General features: G+C 33.8%; 3 protein-coding genes across 3 annotated transcripts; 2 read left to right on the top strand and 1 right to left on the bottom strand.

The window, feature by feature from the left end:
• Window positions 1-290: 290 nt before the first annotated feature.
• LOC124449214 (meiosis-specific with OB domain-containing protein-like) lies at window positions 291-13,398 on the top strand. Its single transcript, XM_047000155.1, has 13 exons — window positions 291-404; window positions 498-555; window positions 5,300-5,431; window positions 5,866-5,941; window positions 6,057-6,249; window positions 7,727-7,827; window positions 9,933-9,985; window positions 10,097-10,192; window positions 10,361-10,456; window positions 11,223-11,391; window positions 12,397-12,580; window positions 12,802-12,888; window positions 13,206-13,398. Exons 1-13 carry the CDS (start codon window positions 291-293, stop codon window positions 13,290-13,292), a joined length of 1,446 nt encoding a protein of 481 aa, XP_046856111.1. The 3' UTR covers window positions 13,293-13,398.
• Window positions 13,399-14,717: 1,319 nt separating this feature from the next.
• On the top strand, window positions 14,718-16,433 carry LOC124447777 (protein ANTAGONIST OF LIKE HETEROCHROMATIN PROTEIN 1-like). The gene is made up of 2 exons (XM_046998777.1): window positions 14,718-15,599; window positions 15,918-16,433. The coding sequence occupies exons 1-2, from the start codon at window positions 14,918-14,920 to the stop codon at window positions 16,367-16,369; spliced, it is 1,134 nt and encodes a 377-aa protein (XP_046854733.1). The 5' UTR covers window positions 14,718-14,917; the 3' UTR covers window positions 16,370-16,433.
• Window positions 16,434-16,487: 54 nt separating this feature from the next.
• On the bottom strand, window positions 16,488-17,366 carry LOC124447781. The gene is made up of 2 exons (XM_046998781.1): window positions 17,010-17,366; window positions 16,488-16,912 (listed from the first exon to the last, which is right to left on the bottom strand). Exons 1-2 carry the CDS (start codon window positions 17,322-17,324, stop codon window positions 16,565-16,567), a joined length of 663 nt encoding a protein of 220 aa, XP_046854737.1. The 5' UTR covers window positions 17,325-17,366; the 3' UTR covers window positions 16,488-16,564.
• Window positions 17,367-19,119: the final 1,753 nt, after the last annotated feature.

Raw genomic sequence — 19,119 nt, forward strand, 5'->3', positions numbered from 1 at the left:
CCCCTCTCCTGCTTGCATTTTCCCGCGGTTTTTGAAATAACAAGAGTAAAGTCAGTTATGAGCATCTCAATTTTTCAAAACAGTTTTAGTATCAAAATTCAGGCTTAGCAATTGTGTTTCACAACAAAAACATGAAACGGTTTACAATTTAAAACAGCTATAAATGTTTTTGAGGACCTGCTTGCTGGTATAAACACAGAAACTTCAAAACTGTTCGGTAATGTTTGTGTTTGTATCGAAACAAAACGGCTGGTAAAAACTATTTGAATCGACGCTTTGAAATTTTCGACATGGACTTTGGCAGCAGAAACTACTGGCCGGATGGAACACCGGTGGAGAAACCTACAGAAACAGCGAGCGACAGACATTTTATAAAAGATTTAGTTCCAGGCTCCGCAAATAAGGTATGTTCAATACTTTTGAATACAAGTTTTGTAAATTCTCATGCAACATATAAACAAATACTTGCCATTGTTGCTTTCGTCTTTTTTCTACAGATTATTATTGGTGTTGTAATATCAAAGCTTTCGATTCACTCATTTCCAGATAAAAAAAGTAAGTAGATACGACCAACTCCGAACCGTTACAAAATAGCTAACATGTATAGTTTATTTCGAAATCACGAGGGCCTTTTACTGGCAAGGGAATTGTCTGTAATTTTTGTAAGTGTTATATTTTTGTTTGGGGGGAAGCAAGGAATATTTCTTATTTTACGAATAGTGAAATAAACAATTTTAACTTATTAACTATACACAACCATTGAGTTATATAAAGAACTGGAGGTATAAAAAGGACAGGACCATTGAGTTCTATTCAGTGAACTCGACATTTGAATAACTGAAATGATAACCAAAGCCAAAAATTGAAGCCAAAAAAATATTTGTCGTCATCATTCGTCATTACACGTCAGGCTCTAGTCTCTCGCGTGTTCATTTTAATTTTTTTTAATCATTTGTCCCTTGGTAATGGTAGAGTTCGGATCTTGATCAGAGCGTAAAAATAACGAAATTTTTGGAATGAAAAGGTTCACGGAAAGTGAATCAAAGTGATAAATCGAGAAGCAAGGTGAGGTGAACTTAGTCGATCTGCTCTTACGCTGCGATTTTCCTTTAAAACATATCAAAGTCTTTAAGGAAAATGGTTTGAACCCGGGAGTATCGTTACATGTTTGTAAATGTAGATCGTCCAGGTTGGTATAGTCCTGAGAAGGACTGTTTTTGTTATTGTTGACTGACGTTTCGACAACCTTAGCGGTAGTCATCTTCAGAGTCAAAAAAAATTGTCTCTGAAGATAACTACCGCTAAGGTTGTCGAAACGTCAGTCAACAACTCAGGACTATACCAAACTTGACGATCTACATTTACAAACACGAAAAGTCTTTAAGGATATTCATTTATTGATATCGAGATGACAACCATGTAGTATTTCAAGCACTATCAAAATCGTTGAAAAATACAATCGCTCTGTAAAAAGTAAAAATGCGAGTTATAGACTCAATATTTTTTAAGAAACTGGATATTCAAGTTTCTTTTATCTTCGGAAAAACAGATCTTTAAATCCACTGAAATGACAAAAAAGACAAACACTGTCTGACACCGTTTGAAAATTTACCTTCCGACGAAAGAAAAATTTATGCTTGAATATTTTCTCCTCATATTTTCTATTGTATTGTCTTTTTAGCATATAGTGTAATTTTCAGTTGGCTTTTCCTCGTTACAAGTTGTAAGTTACAACGAACTCACTGTAGTAAAGTTTCAGTTGTAAAAAATAACCTTTTGCGAAGAGTTGACCTCGTATGTTGTTTGTTGTGATGTTGTTTATATGTTTATGCTTTCGCAATTTGTATTCAAATTTAAATTGGCCGTGTATGTTTGGCACTCAGGGGAATGATACTGACGTACAAACCGCGTGAATATTCGACTTTGAAGGACTGGAACTGACGTACGAACCGCGCAAGAAACTAGGACTTTGGCTTCAATTTTATATCTATAAATTGTATTGTCGTTATCATTCCATATATATATATATATATATATATATATATGTATATAAAAGATAAACGTTTCTCCGGATTTTAAATGATTTTAAAAAATTTAAATGATTTTTAAATGATTTTAAAAATTTAAAAATTTTAAAAATTTAAATGATTTTTAAATGATTTTTAAATGATTTTACGTTTATCTTTTATATATTCAATGCCTGGATTACAAATTTTCAAACTTATATATATATATATATATATGGAGTTCACTGGTTCTATTAAGTTACCTGGAGAGGAAACGGTGCCTGGGAACTGTTGTCAAAAACATGGAGGGCAAAAGGAAATTTTGGACGAAAAATTATTTTATCATTCACTCCCTCCTGATTTCTAAGCAGCTTCAATACATAATACAAACTCTCGGGGAAACAGTCTCGATACATAAATCATGAAGATATGCCTTAGCGTTACATGGAATACACACATTAATACTTAGACAATGTAAGGTAAAGAACTTTTGTTATGTTTAGATAACAAGTTAATATAAAAACAACACTAAACGGCATTCTTCAGTAGGACCGTCAATATCATCAATTTTACGTTTGTGTAAACTATGGTGTAAACACTCACAGACGAATTATTAATAAGTGTTTGCAAACAGTTTGATGCTACTCTCTTGATCGATTACGTCTACAAGGCAAGAGAAATTGTTGGCCTAACCCCCTACAGCTGCGGCATTTTAACTGCTAGGTATTAAGATATATCTTGACAAAGTTTGTAGTCATTAATTTTGAGTTAACTTTGCTAGGATACACGGTGTTGTATAGTAACAGATTGATATTCTGGCAAGATATAACAGCAGGATTTAAAACTATTCACCACAACTCAGTACCAACTGCTACTACATTTTTTATCAAAGTAGAGAAAATCTACGGTAAAGAAGCGCATGTTTTAGCTATAACAGTTAAGCAATTTTATGACATTTTAGCTATTTAAAAGTGAAAATCCATCGGTATTTTTAGTAGGTCTTTCAATGTCGTTAAGCTTATACATAATTTCATGCTACTGTGATTTTGCCTCTTTGAAAACAGTTTGGTGCAACTATTTTTCTAGTTCAAATAGACAAATTTTTGTTAAAATGCCCAAAAGTAGCGAGAAAATGTTTGCTTTAATCCTACGACATAAGTCAATTAAAAATATACCATGGATAAGTATGTAGTGCTTACCTGATAAATCTACTAAAAACTTATTAACTAAAAGAGCTACAAAAAAGAAAAAAACTCCAAATACTATGATGCTGTTGGTTGGAAATTTCTGATTTGTAAACTACTTGGCACAACCTTGGATATATTACTGAACAGAACTACATTAATTGTCCATTGAAATTACAAACTTGGAAACTTAAGTACATTGGTTTTGCTGAAAAAAACACTCTCTGTCTATTGCTGCATTAAGGCAAAAATAGTTAATTGGCAGTGTAGATAAAGAAATTTAGCTAGTTCTGCAACCCATAGGTATTATTTTGCACTACTAATAATCTTTCGGGATTGTGTAATGTATGTCAAGAACACGATGCAAGTTTTCAAAAATGCTTACCCCTTCAAGCACTACTACTATTCTCTTATGCCCGAATAATTTACAGCTACCACTACTAATTATTTGTACGTACAAACTAACAATTGGGAATTAAATGATAAACAACTTGTTAAATCTTTGTATTTTACATCGCGCCTTTGAATTTGTTCCTTTTTTCTCTTGATAAAAAATAGTAATGAAAGACTTACAAATCAAGTTTCTCTAAAATATAATTTTTTAAAAAGAAACTAATTTAGTTTGACTAAACATAATTGGAAAGGTCAAATTTTGAAGACAGAGTCTGCTTCTTTGAATAGATTGCTTCACCATTAGCAATTTAAATGTGTTATGAGTTTTCTTTTTATTAATTTCTACTAATTCTTCATAAGACGCAAAAAATTTCTTTTCCATCTATTTTTGCTTCTTCTATATTCAACTTCATTGCAACCAATGCATCCCATGTGAATTTTAGGATCATCTAGAGTTATACCAATTATAGATTTGGTCAGATGAGGCAATGTGTTCAATTTTTCTGCATAAAAGTGATATAATGATAAGCTATTGTTGAAAAAAAATTCAAGATAGGAGCAAATCTTAGCACATTGTTCAACACACTACTTTTATCTTGGCTTTGAAATATTAACCTGTTTACTATAACAATAAATACTTCAGTTACAGAAACACTAAGTGGTACTTATAAAATTGTTTGCATAAATACAACTTTGCAATCCCATTATGATTGTCTGCAGTCAACCAAATTGAGCAGGCAAACAGTTTAATACAGTTATTCCATTCAATTTCCACACAGCTCGGTTTTGAACTTTTTCTTCATATTTTCCAAAAACAATACGAACAAATTTGGGAGGTAAACTCAATACATATCAGGAGAGTATAGCTTGATCGTGATGCAAGATAGATGTGAAACTCGATAAGAATTGGCTGCTTTGCCTCGTCCGGTAAGCGATAAAGTAAAGAACAAACAAGACTGGACCAACATAACTTTAATTATGACTTAATACTAGAAACACTCTTCAAGTATTTTTTAAAAAACAAAATAGTGAAACTACTGAACACTTTAAATGATAAACAATACTATGCTACTTACCCGAGTCATGAAATGTTTCCATTTTCTGTCGCTATTTTGGCATCCGCATACCACGGAAGTGCGCAGATTGTTTAATAAATAAAATTTTAAAATAGTGTTTTGTTTGAATAAATTGTTATACTCGCAATCGTGGTGGTCAAATCCGGCTGGGCGACAAAATTTTTATTTCACGAACCTGCGTCTTTCCGCTAACTTTGAGCACCAAAATCCGTCACGTTTTTGATCACAGGCCGCGCGCTAATAACTTATAGCAATTTCGATGGCATGCTCACTCCAGCTCTAATATAACTCAATGTACATAACAAGTAAAACCTGAATGTAAACGGCCTTAATTTATAAACATGATAAAATACATTGCTCAAACGGTAGTTTCGTAGCATTTTGACAGTCAAGCTAAACATATCAGTACTCTCAGAAAACTTAAGATTGGCACTACTTACCTTTTCAAAACGTTTATCATTCACTCCTGTTTTATCCATTGTATTTATTTCACAATGCTTTCAATTTGAGGAGATTTGATTTTTTGATTATATCAGTACTGAGAATACCAGTACAGCCATGAATAGTGCGTTTAAAAGATTCTAAAGGGTTTTTACTAACAAGAAATAATGAATAGTTTATTCTTTAATGCTTTTTTCAGACCCAGGTTCAACTCGTTACACGCTTGGCTTTACTTTACGAGACACTCCATTTGATTATGTCAACATCACTTGTTGGGGTAACGCAATCTTCATCAACAATCTAAATGAATCTTTCAAGTTAAGTGATGTTGGTATGTTAAAGTGGTTTTTTTATAAATATTAATGGCAACAATGAAAACACATTTCCTTCGTAAGAAGTCTTGTAAACACCCGATAATCAAATACAGCAAGGTCGACATTTACTCTTTCTTGATTCTGAAGATGGCTACCACCATGAAAAGTCACTTGACACCAACGCTAACCAGCACCTACAAACATGTAACGATACACCCAGCTCTTAATCATTTAATTTTTTTATATCAAGCATATTAATTTCTTATGTACCATCCACACTATGACATTAGTATACTCAATATGACATAAGTATAAGGATATCAAGATCAATGATTTTTCATGCACCATCCTTACAATGACAAACGTGAAGAGATAAAGTACATATAGATTTCACTTAACTCACCATTCTTACTGAAACATGCGATCGTATTTTTCTTTGCATATTTTCTAGTTGAAGTCCGCAATCCACAAGTATCGACAAAGCAAGGAAATGATTACGAGCAACAATGGAAGCCATGGACACCGTGGTACACTCTATATACATGAAAATTTAGCTTCTTAATTTTACCATCCGTATTAAAAAAAGTATTAAAAAATAAATTTCTCAAAATAGATTCACATTGATTGATGATTTTTGTCTAGTAACATTCAATTAAACATCAGCGAAGCATATTCGTCGGTATCGTTATACAGCGGTTGGGACATGACTGACTTAAACACACTTCTTCATATACCAGTAAAAGAGTGTGGAGACTATTGCACCCTTGATGATATATTGTCATCTGGTGAGAATAGTCATGGTGATCACATGAATATTTTGGTTGCCATAAGAAAGGTACGTGTTATATTAGGACTAGGAGACAATCAATATACGGTGCTTGTAAAGCGTTGTCAATATCAATGATTAGGGCTCATCCTAGGAAATATGATTGCCAATTTTGCAGTAGTATTCTGTTTCCTCAATATTGTATGCATTACATAAAGTGTAAACATTGTAACTAAATCGTCATAGAAACGTTTCTCATTTTTACGTATGTTTCTATGCATGTATGCTGATAAAAAACATAACATGAGAATATGACATAAAGTAAATGATGTCATTTTTGTTACTTATATAAAACAAATTAAAATCAAAAACGAAACAAATTTTATGTTTCAGCAGCAGATAATTGTACCAACAAATTGGGAGCAATTGAATGAACAATTTGAAAAGGTTTTCTGCGCAATTTGTGAGAAGCCCAGTTGGCTGCATTGTGTTATTGTATGTTTTTTGTAGCGAAAATAGACCTACGGTAAAAGTTTTGTTTCATAGAAATTTTGCCATTTCTATTGCATAGTGAGGGGAACTTCCTCTCTCTCAAGAAAAGTGAGGGCCCTACGCAGCCTCCTGACTCTCTCACTTCCAATGCACATGTCAATAGCTGAATATACATATACAATGAAAATTCATAAAAATACCACAATACTCTATTCCGTATTTCTCTTCAGTGTTTAAGGCAAAATTTAAACTCTTAGATCATCTTGAATTCTCTAAATCAGGGATCTCCAAACTACGGCCCGCGGGCCAGATGCGGCCCGTTGCGTCTCTCAATCCGGCCCGCAGAGGCACTTAGAAAAAATAATAATATTACTAAACAAAATAAACTTTGTGCAGAAAGTTCACGTTATGTCGCAAGCCAACTAGCAAGAGTGGCTTACGTCAATTTTTGTCCCAACTTCCTACTTCCGTTTCAAGCACATTGCGAAATTTAAAAAGCTGAAGGATAACGTGGAAATTTTTTATGTTCTTCGGCCCTCAATATGCTGGATGAAAGTTCATATAGCCCTCTGGCTGTAAAGTTTGGAGACCCCTGCTCTAAATGGTTTAAAAGAAAAAGACTACGTAACAAAAACCTCCGTTTTTTTTTAATTAATTCTACATTAATATTAAGAGATGTCTTTTGTATTAGAAAAGAGTACATTTGAAATTACCATGTGAATAATCTGACAATATTTGTTTAAAGTGGACTGCGGCAAATTTAGTCCTCCTAAAACTGTTCATCTCATTAAATCAATATTATCATATCACATCATTATCAATCAAACTCACTCGTCTTTATATAACTCATTGAAGAGATGACACAAATTATTTATTATGCAGCTATGGTCTTTCTACCAATATGGCAGCTGGTGTAAACATTCTATGCACAGGCAACTTAACACGAATTTCTCGTCTATTACATGTTTTATGATAATAGAATGATAATAATAATCTGATTCTAGAATGCTCACCCAAAGATATCACACTTTTGACCCAATCCAATTTTCTTCAGGTTTCTCAGCCAAGAGAAATCACAACAAGAAGAGGAAAACATGTTCAAAAATGTGACGTTGTGGTCTTTGATGAAACATGCAACTCTTTCTTAATGACAATGTAAGCTTATATTTATATATAAACCTGGGGAGGGGGAATAGATCTGCATATTGTCAAGGAGCTTTAAAATGCACCTGATAAATTATTGATAAAATTTTTATTCACTTTTCATAGGTGTGTTATGACACTATTGTGATACACCATTGTGATAAATGTAGTTCAATTAAATATTGTTATACACACTATATTATGGTGTATGAAAAACATCGAACAGATAGGAAAACATCACTAAAGTTATCAGCGCTGAAGATTTGCAAAAATGACTTCCAATGGTTTATCTGACAGTGAATTTTTGCAAATAATAACGATTTTTAGTGTGAAAATAGTGTCAATGAGAAGCACTTTTGGAATAGCTTGTGCACGAATATGACACAGCTACAAAGCAATTGGAACACATAGAGCTGAATTATGGCATATATAATTCAAGCTGTTGCGTACGGATGACATCAATTCCGTACGTATATCCTGTTATATATCATAGCTCTCGACCTATAAAATTACTCAAATTCTTATGATTATTTTATTAATAACATGGTTGCGTCGGGAACTTTTGTTATCACGGGAGGTTAAGACTAATTCTCCCTCATCAATAAAACAATACGTCTTCAAATTTTGTTTTTGTCGTAGAGAAATTGCTTCAGCTTGTATCTTAACTTTTAACGGCGAATCATTTTCAATTCTGCTAAATGAAAAAGGTTAATAGCATGATGTCTTCGGCAAGTCCTTTGAAACCACAATACGTCGAGGGCAAGTTTACCCAGTCGAAAGTCTTCTTGCTCGACTGTTGTTACATCGTTAATTCTTTGAAGTCAAACACGAGCAATTTCGCCCCATCGCTCAAAATTACTAAACTTGCGTTATTATAAGCTTTAGTGCCTCACAATTTATGTCGTTGAGTGGTAACAGATATCGTCTTTCCCTTGCGTTAGAAATTTTCTCGTTAGAAACTAACTTGGGAAAACCAATGATCAACCATCAATAATTTCAACATAATTAAGGGGCCGATTACATGGTCTTAGACCAGGCTGAAATTTACGAAGCTCGTCCGTGGCATGATCGCCAGTTGTCGTTAAATTGTTATCGTCATCATAAGCAATAGGTACGCAATTACGCATGCGTGAATATTTTCAGCTGTGGTTTCAGCCCAGGCTGAAACGATTACACGACAGATTTTTCAGCCCGGGCTGAAATTGCTCCATATAATCGGCCCCTAAACTACAGTATGTATTTTCAAAGCAAATTCTCAACCAATTCAAAAACAGAATTTACATTTAATTTAAATAGTTGATGAATTTGCTTATTTCATCACTTGCCATGAACAATGTATGCTTCAAACACCATCAATATGTCAATATTCAAATAAGTGAGCTGAAAATTGGATGAAATTATTTTTAAACGGAAGACCTAGGCCTCCATGAGTTTGCGGGACATTTAATCACTAGTATCCCTGAAAGCATGCGTTTGCTTATGGAAAAAGAATCACAGAAAATTCATTTTTTTTAAAACACAGAGAAACGGTGAAATAGTTTGAATATATAGCTAAAATTATCCTTAAAGGGCATATATAAACACAAACGGTTGACGTATTTAAGCAAAAAGAAAAAAATCCCGGTTTTCTAACTTTGATTTGTATTTTGTCTTGGATAACAAAATTTCATCATAATTGATCAGCCATTGCTTGTTTGTTCTGTCTATCAATTACATTTTAGCACGTGATTTAAGCTTAGTCAATAGCATTTTTTCAAATTTATACATCATGCACGCGTGATATTCATTGCATTTTCAATATTTTGACTTTTTCAATTCTTTAAAAGTTGGATTTCCCTAACACTTTAACAATCATTAGTAAAGTTTGGGAATTTTGGTCGGTTTTATTATATAAAACAAATAGATTACATTAAATTGTTATTCACCCAGTTATAGATACACTAGTAAGACGTCATTTGTGACAAGAGCAAAAATTGACCACTCACCTAGGAGCTCGTCACAACTCTATAACTAAATAAACAAAGCTTATATGTAATCTAGTTGTTAACATTATACTGACTAAACAATTTGTTCGTTAAACAACATTAACTGATCATAACGATTATTTTGGGTTCTAGATGGGACGAAAACACCATTGATATGGCCATGAGCTGGATACCTTGTGAAACAGGTCGATTTCTATTTTCAAACATTGATAGAGATCTCCTACTGTATAGAAAATACTAATCATGGTTGTAGTTTTTTTCTGATAACATACTATGTTTCCTTTTGCACAATTTAGTTTTGTTTTTTTCGGATCTAAAAATCATTTATGACCAGTACAAGAAGACAATGGCGTCAGTGTGCAACAATAGAACAATAATCACAATGAACCCAGGTACACAAAGCTGAAAATATCCACTTTCAATAATAGATCATCTCGTTTATAATGAAGATTACAGTATATATGGATTGACTTTCAACTTCTCTGGTCACTTATGCCAAGTAAGCTTGCTTATGTTATGAGAGTCTTCAAGTTATGAGAGTCTCAAATTCCTTTATTCAGATACCAAGCAAGCTCATCAGCTGTATAGTTATGCGCAATCGTCAGATGTACAAGGTGCAATATTATCTGATACTGGAGACTTCTCTCTCTTTGACTGTGAGTAATCTTTAATAATTATAGTAAAAGAATATCTCTGTTCGATGCAGGAAACTATGTTAATGTTGTTGACAGCAAAGATAGCGGTTTTCTTCATTTTAATCAAGATAGTTCTAAAAAATAAAAAAGTCAAATCCCCAAAACGAATTTATCTCAAGAATCTTTAAAAAAATATGATATTCATTTGCTTGTCTCTATACCTGGCACTGTTGAGTAGCTTCACTTTTTTGGGATAAGGGGTGAATTCAACATTTTGCACATGGACCGCATAAAATTGATAATTGGGGAGGGGGAGGGCTCAAATTCATATATTTACCGGATGGGAGGTCCGTACGGAAAATATTTTTTAAGAACAGACCGACCTAAACGGTAAATAACATTTTTTTTATTATTCGCTTCGTCTGGATAGTACAATTTATTGTTGCTATTAAATCAATTTTAAAAATTTACATTCCACTTCGTAAACAAATAAATTGCGAAAAAATATCGCTTCTGCCCACGGGCAGATATCGTAAAAATTTCCCGCTCAGGCAGCCAATCAAATTGCTAGAAATCCAAAAAATATCGATATGGACCGCTAATAAATAATAAATGTGTGTTATTATCCGTAGAAAACGATGTATTTCAAAGGAGCTTAATAAAGCATAACCTGCATGTCTAATATTAGCCCCACAGGATTATCGACCTTTGGCGGTCCCTGTTACAGATAATCGACGTGTGACCGATATCAATTCTCTTGTCAATTTTCTGTTATGTTGTTTTTCAGTGGAAGGTATAACAGATGTTTACACTATAGAAAACGTCAAAGAGAACCTGTTCTGCGGACACATGAGTGAAACACCAAACTTGTATGATAACAGCCAAGGCATTCTGTTTGCTTATATCACTAAATTCAACATTGATGAAGAAATGGATAACTTCTTGATCACCAGATGGTTTGTAAATTGTAACTACATAATATCAACGAGTATACTAGTTATTTTACTTGGCCTAAAGTATTAATATAGCTTGATTTTCATTTTAATTGGCCTAAAGTATTAATATTGCTTGATTATCGTTTTACTTCGCCTAAAGTATTAATATAGCTTGTTATAATAATGCACTATTTGTTCATCATTAGAACACATTGTACATTTAGTTGACGCTTTGACTTATCAATAGCAATGAAGAATGTTCATTAACACGAAGGAACAATCAAGAGCACTAGTCGACAATCAATAACATTTATTTATATCGAATAAAATTAAGGAATATTCAAGTAGCATCAACATGCATTCAATAAAATCGAAGGTAGGATCATTAAGATTAAGCAGAATTCAATGAAGATGTTATATAATTTTTACGAAAAACGTCTTTTCCAACAGAAAGGGTCTGTGGCAGATATCCTTCGCAACTGTAACATCTCACTTCTCTGTCATACAAAGTATGTTTATGTTTATTTGACTGTCTGCTTTATCTTAACTATCCTTCCTTTGATTTTATTGAATGGCGTTAATGCTACTTGAAAATTCCCGATTGTTATGAGGTAAAAATAAATGCTATTGATTATCTACCTGTTCTCTTGATTGTTCCTTCGTGTTGATGAATATTCTACATCGCTATTGATAAGTCAAAGCGTGCAATTGAATGTTAAATGTGCTCTAATGATGAGCAAATTGTGTACTTATTTCGACCCTCCCTTGAAAATATCCCTAAACAAACACGGTTGACCAGAGCTTTTGGTATTGACGTAATTTTGAGGTCATGTTTGAAGCAAGTAAAATAAAATATTCTTTTCCGGTAATTTGATTAAAATGTTTTGCTACTCAGGTGGGAATAATTTCTCAAATCTCAAATCTTGGTATTGTTGAAAAAAACATATATGATTAGTTTTACAGTATAACACTATTTGACATTGCTAAGCCCCTTATAAATTACAATATAAATGTTTTATGTTGTAGTGGTCGATGCAAACGGAGAATTGATAACGCAACGAATGCATGTGAAAACGAAATGTGTTCAAAACAGGGAAATAGTGCTGCACAACTTTCGTATAATTTGCTCGTTGATGTGTCAGATCACAATGGTACCATTAACAACTGCCGCATTATGACATCCGCCTTAGAAAGTATGCTAGGATATCCAGTAAGTCATTATCAACCTGATAATTACAAATACTTTATTGAAAATATTCCTTCAATCTGTGCTGTGATCATCATTGTTATTGACTATCACTTAGTGAACATTATTGTGATCAATTCTTCAGTGATCATGAAACATTGTCATTATTCTTTAGTGATCATCATTATCATCAGTTATTGCAGCTACCTACCATAGTATTCAAAATTTCCTTTACTTACATCTAGCCAGATCAGTTCGAACAACTGCCTTCTGCTGTGGTAACAGATATTAAGATGAAGTACTTGTTAGAAAAGTGCAAGATTTACTTTAGGGTAAGTAAGCACCTGAAGAGCGAATAACGAGAAAATTTTGACTATTTTAAACAGGAGAAGATTTAAAAATCTATGATGTACGTACACTGTCATAAATAATCAGTTTTGAGAATTTGTTTTCTTATGATAAAAGATGTAAAGGAACTATTCTGCCCTATCATTTTACATATTTTTCACAGCAAGTTGAATTGATAAAAATTGTCGATCGTTCTAATTTTTGTACTTTATTTTGCATCTGGCTTTCACAAATGATCACTATAGCATGCTGACCTTGTTCATTCATCCAAAGTAATCCCATTTTATACTTTTTGCTACAGATCTCGAAAAATGCTCACTCTAACTTTGTTCTCATCCTTTCCTGTGATACGGCTGAACCAGAAGAAGCATACGGGAACATTAAATAAATAAGAGTTATGTTCAACAATCTCGGTCGTTTAATACTTAACTTATAGGGTTGCTTTGAGTCCTTTAAATCACATTTGTTCGTGTGATTGAAATTGTTCTTTTTATTGTGCGATTGTTGTGTGATTGAAGCTGAAAATGTCCTTTATTTCTTTGTGCTTATATCATAGTAGCTATGCACTACACGAAAGAAATTTAGATAATAGTTCCAAGGAGGCCGGAACGTCGTGATTGAGGGGATGATATTCATTTCATATATTCGTGGTCACAGCTCTTTAAAAAGTTTATTCTGAAGGAAAGTAAAAAGATAAAACACGAATGAATGTATGAATATGTGCCCCACACAATTCTGGTCCTGCACCCCTGGGTTCATATTCATATGGTGATCTATAAAGCATTTGTAAAGGAATCGTACGGAAAGTCTTGAAAAGTTAAATACATGCAACATCAAGACAACTCAATAGAGCCCTTAAGGTCGTGTGGAGACATGACGTAAATTCCAAGTAATAATAGCAAAAAGTAGGTTTTTGTATTTATATCCTGTTATTTATAGCTCATTTCAAAGAAAGGAAGTTTTATGAAAAACGTCAACGTAACTAATACAACACTAAACATTGCGTTCAGGGGCGTAGCTACAAAGATTGAAATCTTGGAGGTGTATTCATCTCTCGATACAATGGCGTGGCCATGGGCCGTTATCATGCTTAAGACGGTTGATACGTCTGGACAGATAATACGTCTTACCTTTAAACTATGAAGCATGAAGACGAGGTCGGCTTAACACAAAACTAAACGGCAAAATCAAAGGATCGAGATGGATTAGCAACTGTAACTTGTCTGTAAAGACTAATTAAACATCAAAGCCGTCTGGACGGTTTATTCGTCTTGTGAACGTCTTTATCCTTTCGACGACTTAAGAGAAGCATTAAATAATCCGTATTAAGTTGTCCAAACGCATTATCCGTTATAAGCAGTGATTTCCATTAAACTAACAGTGGTCTTAAGCATAGAAATTGCCCTTGAAAATAATGTCAATATGAGAGATGAGAATATGTTACAAGTATTAAGAATTATCGCCCAAGAAGTCTATTTTCACTATCAGTAATATCTAACTACATAGCATAGTTAGCATTGGTAATTTCTCATTATCTTTTGTTTTGAATGCATTCGACTCATGTAAAATGCGATGTATAAAACAGGCCTAAGAGTAAAGGAAGAGAAGAAGTAAAACGCCGCCTTATAGTGTACATAATATAAATGTCCTCGAAGAGACAACATGTAGCCGGAAGTGATATAATTAGTAGTATTCAGCCTTAAGGCCGATTTATGCTGCGCGCGACAAGCGTCGCGCGTACTTTCGATTTGCGCGAGACAGGTGCGCGCGCGCTAAGCTGTGTTTATAAATTGCTAAAATCGGATAACATGAAGTAATGCGGTATTCTCACGATCAAACATGGCAACTCGAGTTCGAGGAGAAATGGATGACCTTCTCGATCTGGAGGAGGAGGAAATGTTGTGCTATTTACTTTTGTTGCTACAACAGAAAAAACGAAAACGAAGAAGATAGTCAGTTTGACCACTTCACGCTTCTAGAAAAAGTGAGGGTGAATACGTTCTTGTTCAACAAATGAGAGGCATAGACGAAGAAATGCATTTTAAGTATTTTCGTATGTCTTCTGCCCGTTTCGACGACTTGGCACATCGAATTATGCCTCATGTAAAGCATGCATCTACGCATTTAAGTCCTGTTAGTGTAAAAGAAAGGCTAGCAGTTACGTTAAGAATTCTATCGTCTGGCGCCTCACAACAAACTGTGGCTTCAAGTTACCGATTAGGATCAACTACAGTTTCCCTAATTTTGTTGGAGGTTTGTGTAGCTATCTGGTTGGCATTGAATGAAGAGTTTGTTGCCTTTCCTTCTGGTTCACAATGGGCAGAAATTTCGCGTGAGTTTTGGAGGCTTTGGAACTTTCCAAATTGTCTGGGCTCTATAGATGGAAAGCATGTGCAACTCAAAGCACCTCCTCTTTCTGGAAGTGATTTCTTTAATTATAAAGGAACTCATTCTGTTGTCCTAATGGCTGTATGTGATGCTTGCTATCGCTTTCTAATGGTAGATGTAGGTGCATATGGAAGGCAAAGTGATGGGGGGGTTTTCCAAGAAAGCAAATTTGGGGAGCAGCTATTAAATGGACAACTTGGTTTGCCCTTGCCAGAGGATCTACCTGGTAGTAAACTTACATTACCTTATGTATTTGTTGGCGATGCTGCTTTTCCTCTTCATGTTATTATGATGAGACCTTACCCAGGTACATTTTCTTTTGTTAACTCCATGCACTTTTATATATATTTTCCGTTTTCAATGAAAATAATTTTCTTATGTTTAATCAAAACATTGTTATTTCATATATTTTTGAAAATTTATATTAACTGTTTGTGACTTCAAAAATGAAATAAATTTATTCAATTTATGTCTCTGTAAGACTCATTCAAAATGTTTTTTTCATTCCCCACAAGAATTGCGATCAAAAAAATTTCCTGGCTGCTTGTTGGCAGAGTTTCCCAAGACTCAGTAAATTGCTAAAACAGTTGATCTTAATGCCATTTTTGTTCTATTTACTCTTAAGGTAATAACCTTGACAATCCCAAGAAAATTTATAACTACCGCCATTCCAGAGCTAGAAGGGTAATTGAAAATGCCTTTGGTATCATCACTGCTAGATGGCGAATTCTTGGAAAACCAATGGAATTTTACCCTGAGAAAGCTGCTCAAATTGTGAAGGCATGTGTTGCACTTCACAATTTCTTGTTATTTACTGATGCTGCTAATATACCTAGCACTAGATATTCCCCTCCCAATTTCAGTGATTCAACCACTGCATCTCACAAAGTCCTCCCTGGAGAGTGGAGACATGTTGTGGGTTCACAAAACATTTTTCAGAATATTAAAAGACTTTCAAGTGCTCGTGCTTCTAGAGCTGCTACAGCAACCAGAAATGACTTTAAATCATTTTTTATGTCTCCTTTGGGAAAGCTACCATGGCAAGATAATGTAATACAACGAGGTTTTCTTAACTAAATGAATATTTAATTGTATGAAATAATAGATTGTTACTTATAAAACATAGAAAGTTATTGGTCTACATTGTTTTCATAAAGTTTTTGTTCCATTTCAAACAATATTTTATGAATGGAAAATTTAGCTTCAGATTTCAACTTGCCTGGAAGCTTTCGGAGAGTGTCAGCCACTGTATCTGAAAAGCGACTTTCTTCATCAATTTTCATGTTTTGTTTCTCTTTCTTCTCTAATCTTTTTCAAAGAATCAAGTCTTTCACAAACTAATGTCTCTAAATGTGCAGATCTCTTTCTACAGCCCTTGGTCTGGTTTACCACAGCTCTACTCAAAGCAATTGTGGAAGGGGCAGATGGGTCACTACTTACTGGTGTGGTAGGTTTGGTAGGCAATGTAGGTGTTGTACACGAATTTTCACTGACATTTGAATCGCTTCTACTTGTTGAGGGAGACCATGCGGTTAGGTCAAACTCCTCCATATTTATTGTAACAAAATTTTCTCCTAGTGGAAGGGATTCTGATGTTGTTATAGGTTCTTCAGTGTTCTCCTACAATCACAACAACAACAGATGTAACATAATAATCTACTCAATCAGTCAGCCTGTCCCATATTGTATCAAATTTTTTAATAGCGATTATAACTACCTCCCGAAAATTAGTTTCTGTGTCCCTATGCTTTATATGATCAGACAACCAAGACAGACTGAGGAATGTCGGTGGGATAGATTTGCCACCAGCATCTCCACTTCTAGACTTCATTCGTTTCTTGGCTTTGGTGTAACGATCTCTCAAATTTTTCCATTTCTGTCGACAAATTTGTTCATTTGTGTTAAGGTTTCTCGCTATTTCATTCCAAGAACTAATGGTTTTCTGAGTATCTTTATAATCTCGTCTCGAAGAATCGTAAAGATGACCATATTTTCGGACTTCTTCTGCTAATTTTTCTTCGAACCCTTCCATTGCTGCTGCCGTCTTGTGTCACAGAATAGATATATACGATATATGTATCGCATCCATTTTCTGGCATATACAACCACAAATACAACCATCAAAATGAGGGCCTCCACTGACCTAACGACAACTGGACTAATCAGTAGAATAGACTCCTTGCTAGATATTGCGCATTGGTGACACATGACAAAAGTGGCGTTTTGTGTACTTACTATAATAATATATAACCATGCTCGTAAAAAAGTTTTATTAGAGAGACAATAATAGTTTAAGTTTAAACGAGTGATAAGAATGCTAACAGTGTTAAAATGTTTAGAAAAATGTGGTAGAAATATTAAGTATGCCAGTTTTCGGCATATATAACCATTGTCGTAAAAACATTTTATTACAGAGATCTTGTTAGTTTGAGTTTAAACGAGTGATGAGATGGCTAATAGTGTTAAAGTGTTTAGAAAAATGTGGTAGAAATATAAAGTATGCCAGTTTTCGGCATATATAACCATGGTCGTAAAAACGTTTTATTACAGAGATCTTGTTAGTTTGAGTTTAAACGAGTGATGAGAAGGCTAACAGTGTTGAAGTGTTTAGAAAAATGTGGTAGAAATAAAAGTATGCCTGTTTTCGGCATATATAACCATGGTCGTAAAAACTTTTTATTACAGAGATCTCTTTAGTTTGAGTTTAAACGAGTGATGAGAAGGCTAACAGTGTTAAAGTGTTTAGAAAAATGTGGTAGAAATATAAACTATGCCAGTTTTCGGCATATATAACCATGGTCGAAAAAAAGTTTTATTAGAGAGACAATGTTAGTTTGAGTTTAAACGAGTGATGAGAAGGCTAACAGTGTTAAAGTGTTTAGAAAAATGTGGTAGAAATAAAAGTATGCCAGTTTTCGGCATATATAACCATGGTCGTAAAAACATTTTATTACAGAGATCTTGTTAGTTTGAGTTTAAACGAGTGATGAGAATGCTAACAGTGTTAAAGTGTTTAGAAAATGTGGTAGAAATAAAAGTATGCCAGTTTTCGGCATATATAACCATGGTCGTAAAAACATTTTATTACAGAGATCTTGTTAGTTTGAGTTTAAACGAGTGATGAGAAGGCTAACAGTGTTAAAGTGTTTAGAAGAATGTGGTAGAAATATAAACTATGCCAGTTTTCGGCATATATAACCATGGTCGTAAAAACTTTTTATTAGAGAGACATTGTTTGTTTGAGTTTAAACGAGTGATGAGAAGGCTAACAGTGTTAAAGTGTTTAGAAAAATGTGGTAGAAATAAAAGTATGCCAGTTTTCGGCATATATAACCATGGTCGTAAAAACATTTTATTACAGAGATCTTGTTAGTTTGAGTTTAAACGAGTGATGAGAATGCTAACAGTGTTAAAGTGTTTAGAAAAATGTGGTAGAAATATAAAGTATGCCAGTTTTCGGCATATATAACCATGGTCGAAAAAAAGTTTTATTAGAGAGACAATGTTAGTTTGAGTTTAAACGAGTGATGAGAAGGCTAACAGTGTTAAAGTGTTTAGAAAAATGTGGTAGAAATAAAAGTATGCCAGTTTTCGGCATATATAACCATGGTCGAAAAAAAGTTTTATTAGAGAGAATGTTAGTTTGAGTTTAAACGAGTGATGAGAAGGCTAACAGTGTTAAAGTGTTTAGAAAAATGTGGTAGAAATAAAAGTATGCCAGTTTTCGGCATATATAACCATGGTCGTAAAAACATTTTATTACAGAGATCTTGTTAGTTTGAGTTTAAACGAGTGATGAAGAATGCTAACAGTGTTAAAGTGTTTAG

This window comes from Xenia sp. Carnegie-2017, unplaced genomic scaffold (assembly GCF_021976095.1).
Source record: "Xenia sp. Carnegie-2017 unplaced genomic scaffold, XeniaSp_v1 HiC_scaffold_23, whole genome shotgun sequence".
Taxonomy (NCBI): Eukaryota; Metazoa; Cnidaria; class Anthozoa; order Malacalcyonacea; family Xeniidae; genus Xenia; species Xenia sp. Carnegie-2017.

Coding starts and splice junctions, on each gene's coding strand:
- LOC124449214 (XM_047000155.1), top strand. CDS start 291: ATGGACTTTGGCAGCAGAAACTACTGGCCGGATGGAACACCGGTGGAG. Junction 5,942..6,056: donor TGGAAGCCATGGACACCGTG/GTACACTCTATA, acceptor ATTTTTGTCTAG/TAACATTCAATTAAACATCA. Junction 7,828..9,932: donor AACTCTTTCTTAATGACAAT/GTAAGCTTATAT, acceptor TTTGGGTTCTAG/ATGGGACGAAAACACCATTG.
- LOC124447777 (XM_046998777.1), top strand. CDS start 14,918: ATGAGAGGCATAGACGAAGAAATGCATTTTAAGTATTTTCGTATGTCT. Junction 15,600..15,917: donor TATGATGAGACCTTACCCAG/GTACATTTTCTT, acceptor TTTACTCTTAAG/GTAATAACCTTGACAATCCC.
- LOC124447781 (XM_046998781.1), bottom strand. CDS start 17,324: ATGGAAGGGTTCGAAGAAAAATTAGCAGAAGAAGTCCGAAAATATGGT. Junction 16,913..17,009: donor CAGAAACTAATTTTCGGGAG/GTAGTTATAATC, acceptor TTGTGATTGTAG/GAGAACACTGAAGAACCTAT.